The sequence below is a fragment of the Triticum aestivum genome, chromosome 7A, assembly GCF_018294505.1.
Source record: "Triticum aestivum cultivar Chinese Spring chromosome 7A, IWGSC CS RefSeq v2.1, whole genome shotgun sequence".
Lineage (NCBI taxonomy): Eukaryota > Viridiplantae > Streptophyta > Magnoliopsida > Poales > Poaceae > Triticum > Triticum aestivum.
In genome coordinates, this window is record NC_057812.1 from 6,921,585 (window position 1) to 6,930,004 (window position 8,420).

The 8,420-nt window shown below is 47.3% G+C and overlaps 1 protein-coding gene across 3 annotated transcripts; it reads left to right on the forward strand.

The window, feature by feature from the left end:
• The first annotated feature begins 216 nt into the window (after positions 1 to 216).
• Positions 217 to 3,731, forward strand: LOC123152320 (mitochondrial pyruvate carrier 4). Of its 3 annotated transcripts, none has more exons than XM_044571897.1 (7): positions 217 to 354; positions 470 to 637; positions 926 to 1,051; positions 2,578 to 2,676; positions 2,790 to 2,842; positions 3,264 to 3,337; positions 3,429 to 3,731. In XM_044571897.1, exons 3-7 carry the CDS (start codon positions 997 to 999, stop codon positions 3,511 to 3,513), a joined length of 366 nt encoding a protein of 121 aa, XP_044427832.1. In that variant the 5' UTR covers positions 217 to 354; positions 470 to 637; positions 926 to 996; the 3' UTR covers positions 3,514 to 3,731. The 3 variants fall into 3 exon arrangements, with proteins under 3 accessions (XP_044427832.1, XP_044427830.1, XP_044427831.1); XM_044571896.1 differs by having other exon boundaries at positions 229 to 354; positions 467 to 637; XM_044571895.1 differs by lacking the exon at positions 470 to 637.
• The last annotated feature ends 4,689 nt before the right edge of the window (positions 3,732 to 8,420 follow it).

Genomic DNA, 8,420 nt, shown 5'->3' on the forward strand with positions numbered 1-8,420 from the left:
ACTATTTACTCATCTACAGAGCCAAGGCAGTCTTCCTATTCTTCCAGGGCAAATAAATCTACACAAGTTGTCTTGATGCATCACACGAAGAAGACGTCTGTGCTATGTGTGTATTCCTCATTGGTTACTGGTTAGTTTATTAGCAAGTCCAACTCAGCTAAACTTAAAAAAGGGCACGTAGCTGGACGGATCAGCTCTATTATTGCCTCCTTGACCCGCTGTTTGGGGATTTCTTCCTCCGCTCATTCTCTTGCAACACAACATCATTAGCTCCTCCTACTATCTACCTCTCCTGCATTCTTGTCTCAGCGCTGTATCAGCTCCTACAAGGCTGCTTCTAACTTCTTCGTCTATGTAAGCTCACCACTGTTCCCATCTGTTTTCCTGTAGGAATCTGGTTGTAGGGTTCCGTTTATTATCTTCGTTGTTGCAAACGGCTAACCTATTGCGTATTTTCCCACTCCAGCAGTGTTCATCCATTGCTATATTCACTGGTTCTTATGTTCTACCTCCGATCCAGAAGCACCTTCATTTCTCCTCCATCATTTATTCAGGCCATTTCTGATAATTGCAACGTGCACCCGGTTCCCTTCGTCGCTAGTCAGCGCTGTGGATGTTACCGGCTGCTTCCGTGTAGGTTGTATTATTCGCTGTGACCAGTACCCATTCATAGGAATTATATCTTTCTTGGATTTGTAGTTGTAGGCGGTACTGCTTTTCGATAGTATATATTTGGGATGAACTGGACCCCCTTGTGCCAGCGATTTGTTATACTGATGGTACCCAAAAGATCCTATTAACATATTCTCACTCAATTGTATTCTTCTTTTGTATGGCCCGCATGCGGGTGCTTGTAAAGAAATTGTTGATATCCTGAATATGGCGGTGGACTTATAGACATGTTTTTTCTGTTTTCTGCTTGTAGGTGTAAGGGACAGAGAGCAACTAAGAAGGGTAGCGTGAAAGTGCAGGAAAAGTGTGCGTCCGTTTGATCGAATGGCTTCTTCAAAGCTTCAAGCCTTCTGGAACCACCCTGCTGGCCCCAAAACCAGTTAGTACCACTCGTACTCGCAGTCTCGCATTACTTTTACACACTTCGTCTCTCTTTTTTTGTTCCCGGCTTTGATTATACACAAGGATAGCTTTGGCTCCTTTTATACAATATGTACGGAAAGTCAACATGGACTTTGTTCTCCTATCGATGGATTTTATGTATTTTCTTTGTGTGTACTTTTAGCTCCAGACTATGTTAGTGTGTTAGGATTGCCATGTTGTCTGCATGTTTTAAATATGAAAATGATGTGCGCCTACTCTGTTTTTCGGTTTCAGAATATGAGCTCAGGCCAATGTTGTTTGTGACTAACATGTACTCTTTCTGTTTCTAAATATTTGTCTTTTTAGAGATTTCAAATGGACTATCACATACGGATGTATATAGACATATCTAGAATATAGATTTACTCATTTTGCTTCGTATGTGGTCATTTGTTAAAATCTCTAGAAAAAGACAAATATTTAGGAACAGAGGGAGTAGAAAAATCAAAATAACAATAGTCATACTGGAGTCTGGAGACCAACAGAAGCTAGAGCCAACAAGTATTCGGACCCCTCCCACAAACACCAACCGTGCTTAATTTACTAGTAAGTTGTCCTGGGCACCACTGATTCTTGTAGTTGCACTACCATTCCTGTAGGGACTCCAAAACACTGTTGTGTGTTAGTTGCGTCAGACAATAACACTTTCCATCATGTCACTGATTATGCAACAGACTGCTGGCGAGGCATCATTAGCAAGTTTGTTATTTGGGCAAATGAAAAAATAGTGTGATCTGACAAACTAGCATGGCTTTTAAAATATGGTATTAGCGTGCTATTCGCGAGACATTGTACATTGATTTATTTAGCGAGACACTTATCAAAATGCTATAGCACTCTATTTTTTTACAACATTTGGGAAAAGTGGAACCGTGAGACGGGAACTTCCTGGCATACAAAAGCGTATCTAATATAGCTGTTACATGGCACCAAACAGTATATTAGCAGTCTCTGGTTCATCATAGAGATGTAAAGATAAATGTTCATCTCCTTTGTCACTCATGTCTGAGTTTTTTGTTGGTAAGTTTGCATATGAAAATATTGACTTTCTCATGGAATATTAGACTCCTTAAGATATTACATTTTAGAAAATAATAAAGTGGCCTACTGATAAGTACTGCAAATGTTCTCAAGCCCCAAAGAGACTACATCTTCTCCCTCAGACAGTTGCACATCTTCAGCCCTTCTCCTTCAGAAGTTGCACATCTTCAGCCTTTGTGAACTTCATGCTTATTCTTGAGATGCCTGAGCAGCATTTTTGGCTACGTGACGTTTGAATTAGCATTAGACTAGTCTATACCTCTGATTTATCCTTATTTCATGTTGTGAATCATTACTAGTTATAATGGCCCATCCTTGGCAGTTCTTTTGCACTAAATTGTGATGCATATCTCTTGGACAATGCACAGTGCACATGCTAAATTATAAAAATCACTTGAGAGTTGAAAGGCTGAGACAATAAAAATATGATCTTCATTGCAGTTCATTTTTGGGCTCCAACCTTTAAATGGGGGATCAGCATTGCAAACGTTGCCGACTTTGCTAAGCCTCATGAAAAGATATCCTATCCTCAGCAAGTTGGTATGTTCAAGTTATCCAATCAGTCTTGCTACAGCCTCATCACAGACAATATGTCATTAGTTTAGCGGCTATGTATTCTCGTGTGCTGCTCACATGCTTCATATTCTGTGCAGTTATTGCTTGCACTGGAATCATCTGGTCACGCTACAGCATGGTTATCACACCGGTAAGCCATGGATACTACTATCTTTTTTTTAATCTGCAGGTAATGTGAATTATATATAGCTTAATATTACCTCCGTCCTAAATTAGTTGCCTTAGATTTGTCTTGATACGGATGTATGTAACACGGGAGTACATCCTAACCCTTAACATATTTTTTTGCTTCTAAGAAATTGTTTTTGCAACAATCTACTCATATTGTACTGTTTTAACTTGATGGCTCCCTAGACTGGGCTGCTATTGCTTGTCGAATATATGATTGATATTCCTGTGCCACCTCCTTCTACATGCTACTATATCCGCTGAATTACAATAAGGCGATATATCTGTTGTGAAGTACCTTGATCCTAATTCCATTTGTTACTCGGTGTCGTTCCCAATTATGACTATTGTATTGCGACGCTTATAATTTTTTTCCTTTCCAGAAAAACTGGAACCTTTTCAGCGTTAGCGTTGCAATGTCCGGTACAGGCCTATACCAGCTTTCTCGTAAAATAAGGTCCGTTAAAGATGCTAACTAGCACCTTGTTTGTTGAATGACGATGTCCCAGAAGAGTAAGGAGGTTGACCTCCTTCCGCTTGCATCGCAGGAAAGACTACTTCTCGGATGATGAAAAGGAGGCCACTGCTGCATCACTCGAACTGGAAGCAGAAATGGCGACTGACTCGACTTAATAATCGACTGGACAGCCTGCCTACGGCCTTGGAGTCGGTTTCATATTCACTCTGGTCCATGGAACCCCAACATTTCTTTGCATGTCAAAATGTATTTGTTTCGCACTGGACCGTGCTCGTGGGCATGCAAGCCGAGTAGCGTGAAAAATCCATGCAGCTTTTAATATTCGTGTGCGCAACATTATATCATGTGCAAAAAAAAGGATATACATATTAAATACACGAACCACCTCGATGTCTTGTATCTTGTGATCCAATATGTTGTTTCTGCAAGAAACCTGAACTGCAGGTTATCTAGGTTGAGTCCGTTCATATATATATATGATTGGAGTCGTGTGTACCTCTAGTCCCACATTGCTGTGGCCAACACATGGACTGAGACTTTTGTAAATTTAGCAAAACAATTATTACTTTTACTTGGTTAAATATGAGAGATGCAAGTTTCTAAGCCACTACCGGAATCGCACCCTATGCCGACGGCCAGGGCCGTCGGCATAGCCCTGAAAGGCCGTCGGGACAGGCCTATGCCGACGGCCCCCGTCGGCATAGAGCCGTCGGCAAAATATCCGTCGGCGTAGCCAGAAAGGCCGTCGGCATAGAAAGGCCGTCGGCATAAGACCTATCCCGACGGTGTCCGTACATCTATGCCGACGGCCAAGGCCGTCGGCAACGTTATCGCCTAACGGCGGCCGCCGTCAAGTCTGCCCAACGACTTGTCTCCACGTGGCACCCCTATGCCGACGGCCTAGCCGTCGGCTTAGTAGAAAACTGTGCCGACGGCAAGACCGTCGGCATAGATGTGCCACGTGCCGACCGTCCGCTGCTCGTGGGCCAGGGCTATGCCGACGGCCCAGCCGTCGGCATAGTCTGAGATTAAGCCGACGGCCAGGCCGTCGGCATAGTACTTCAAACAGAGATCCCAGTTGCTGACACGTGGGCACCTATGCCGACGGCCGGACCGTCGGCTTAATTTCAAACTATGCCGACGGCTGGGCCGTCGGCATAGGTGCCCACGTGTCAGCAACTGGGAGCTCACGCTGGCCCTATGCCGACGGCCTAGCCGTCGGCATAGTTTGCTTTTAATTTTTTTTCTTTTTTCTGTTTGTTTTCAAATCAGTTCAATTCAGATAACATCACATATATAACAGCACATATCAGCAGCACATATCAACGAACGTAAGCATAAGCATCATGACAACAATAGATCATCATCACACAAGCATAAGCATATCAACGAATGTAAGCATAAGCATCATCACACAAGTCAGCTAAATGATCATCAGCACACACAAGTCATCTCAAGCATCATCATCACATCTCAAGCATCATCGAGCACCGTGGAGGTCGTCACCGCCAAGACGGCCAAAGTCCAGGTCATCAGTGCTAGCGGCAGCGCTACCGCCTCCGCCTCCGTGGATCGGAGTGGTCGGGCTCCGTGTCTCTGGAGTGCTGCGAAGACCACCGCCAACGGTAGATCCACCTGTTCCCTGCATGTTGAAAAGACATATGCACGGGATCTATGACTGTGTTGAAAGGCATGACATGCTTTGGGTGAATAGATTGGGGATGAACTAACCGGCGAGGGGCCAGCGTTCTGTGCCACAAACTCCTCAAAGCTCATTAGCATTGGTTGTGCTGGAGGGCATTGTGCTGTAGGGAACTGAGGACACCTGCCGGCCGCCATATCCTGAAAAGCCTGCTGCATCTGGCTATCCCTCTGCACTTGGTGTTCATAAAGCCTCTGATGCCACGCCATGGTCTCCTGGCGTGTGTACTCCATGTAGGCCTACGGTATGACATGATGGAACTCATAAAACTACTAAATGCGGAAAATGAAGTGAGAAATGAAGATAAGAGGGAAAATACTTATAGATTGTTGCTCCTGAAAGAGGGACTGTGTACTAGTCACTGGCTGGCTCGTGCGCTGGCTCAGGCTCGGGTCGATCCGACGAAGCTGTGTGTAGGAGATACTAGGAGTGATCACAGCATCGAGAACCGCATCCCGACCGTGCTCCTTGGGCCCCATCCTCACCACCGCCATGTCGTCCAGAGGCGCCGCAATGGGGTCAGGTGTGTCAGGATGTAACTCCAGATACGCTTCGGAGTAGGCCTTCTTCCTCCCTTCGGTCTTCTTGCCGTAGTACTTGGGCTCGCCAGGCTTGCGGTCCTTCCGCGTATGGGCGATCTCCCACGCCTGCATGTGTGAGAGCGGCCGCTTCAGTTTCTCCTCCTGCACCACCAAACAGAGGTTAGTCATACATAAGAAAGTGATGGTAAATAGAAGAAGAAGAATGTTTAATGGGGTTAGTCATACATTAACTGCCTTGTGGAGATAGTGGTTTCGGTTTCCCTGAGCATGTACTCCCTCCGTCCCTCGGTTAGCCTTATTTTGGGTTCTCATAGCCGCCCAGGCTCCAGCCTCATCACACCAAAGATCCACCAATGCCGCCCAGGACTCGTCTTTTCCATAACACCAATTTGGACACACCTACATAATAAAAGCATAATGGCATGTAGGTGTGTCCAAATTGGTGTTATGGAAGCATAAAGCATAAAGCATAATGTACCACAAGGTAATGAAAGCATAATGAAAAATCTTTTATACTTACCGCCAAGAACTCGGGCCTCTCCAAGGTAATGCCCATCCTCCGCGCTTCTTCCTTGGTCATCTTCGCACCAAGATAGTCGTGGTAGTATGTGGAGATGGCCACATAGCGCACCTCGTACTGCATCTGGCGGGCCTTCTTCTTGCATTGGCGCAGCACGATCTGGTCCGCTCTAGCCCTGTGCTCCAGAAGAACTCGATAGAATTTCTACAATCATGCATGAAACAAGAATGGGAGAAGCCATGAGTTAAATCATTCATGAAACTAGAATGGACTTGTGCTTCTGAAGAGAACTCACCCAGAAAGTAGTGATCACGGCCTTGGCATGGGTCTCATGGTCCGCGTGGCGGGCCGCTTCCCAGTGGTCCCAGCTCGTGGCCAAAACCCGACGGTCCGGCTGCCTGACTGGATCAGGACAGTACAACCCCGGCCAATATAACTTCAGCAAGACGGTGATGAGGCCGTTGGGAATACGGACCCGTTTAGAATATATCCAGTTGCTGCAAAAGGATGAACTATTAGCATGTGACAAGAAAAATAAATAACAACCGGAATAAGCATGTGACAAGCAACATAATGAACCACTTACTCTTTTCCCGTGGGCTCAATGAGCCACTTCTGCTCCTCAGTAGCAGGAACCTGCTTTGGTAGCTTTGCGTTGCCACGCAGCCACCCCTTCGTGTCAACCCCCTTCCCGTCACCACCATCATCCCCGCCACCACCCTCCTCCTCGCCTGCCTCCCCCTCCCCCTCCCCCACGCAAACACTCTGGAGCAACATCCGGGCCAGACCCACAGCAAGATCCCCTCCGTGTAGACCCCACGCGTCCGTTTCCCCCCTCCAGGTGCCGGCGGCGGCGCCGTCCGTGAGGGGGGGCACACCCCGGACACGCGTGCCGCCTCTTCAGACATGCCACCACACCACCCCGCATGTATGAGGGCCCGGTGCCACGCTCCGGTGGCATTGCTACCCCTCCCCCCAGGGCCCCCGTCCCGCCTAACCTTGTAGCGATTGACCACGCGATCTAGCCCTTTGACTTTGCACGGACGGGCTTTGACCAGTGGACCTCCCCACCTGGTTGTGTTAGGTCAGCCCATAGAAACAGTTTGGAGCAACATCCGGGCTAGACCCACAGAAAGATCCCCTCCGTGTAGACCCCACGCATCCGTTTACCCCCTCCGTGACACGGCGATAGCGACGTTCGTAACGGGGGGCGGCAATCGATATACCATCGGGAATGTTTTTTTAGATAAGGCATAATTATCTTATGCAAAAACAAAAACTAAAATAAAGTAAAAATAACAGAACAAAGTAAAAATAAAAAAATAAAGTAAAATATATGTATGCCGACGGCAAGGCCGTCGGCATATCTGTGCACACACGCAGGTTATCCCGCGGATCGATGACGGGGCGTGGCACACGGATCGATGACGTGGCGAAGGGGCCTATGCCGACGGCCGTGCCGTAGGCATACCTCTGCCACAGATAATATAGAAAATTAAGTAAAGTAAACATATGCCGACGGCGGGGCCGTCGGCATATCTGTGCACACACGGATCGATGACGTGGTGTGTCATACGGATCGTTGACGTGGCAGAGGGGCCTATGCCGACGGCTACGCCGTAGGCATACCTCTGCCACAGATATGCCGACGGCCGCCGTTACCGCCCGTCGGCGTAGGATAAACGCCGTCAAGCGTCAGCACTGACCAGGGAGTTGGGCCCGGGATATGCCGACGGCCTGTCCTATGCCGACGGGAGCCGTAGGCTTATCTCGGGCGGTCCCGACGGCCACGTCTATGCCGACGGCGCCGTCGGCATAGATCAATGTATGCCGACGGCTTTTCTACGCCTACGGCCCATCCTTTGCCGTCGGCATAGGTGCGGCGATGCCGACGGGCGCCGTCGGCATAGATTTGGCCATCGGCAAACCCTGTTTTTCTGGTAGTGAGCTAAAAGAACATGTGGCACGCTCCCGCAAAGCCTTTGTCGAGTATCATGACACATGTACTCTGCAAAGCGCCCGCCATGTGTAGCGTCATCTCCGTTTGATAGCTGTCAACCCACTTTATTTTACCGGGTATGTTCATCTAAAACTCGGTGAAGTCTTTGCCGAGTACCTGACATAAATCACTCAGTGAATCCCACTTTGCAAAAAAGGTGTATGCCAAGAACCTATTGCCGAGCGGATATGGGACTTCGCAGAGTACCTTTTTTTGCAAGAAACTTTCTGATCTATTCATTTTCAATCATGGTAGTACAACGAACACTAGAAATAATAAAAATTATATCCAGATCCTAG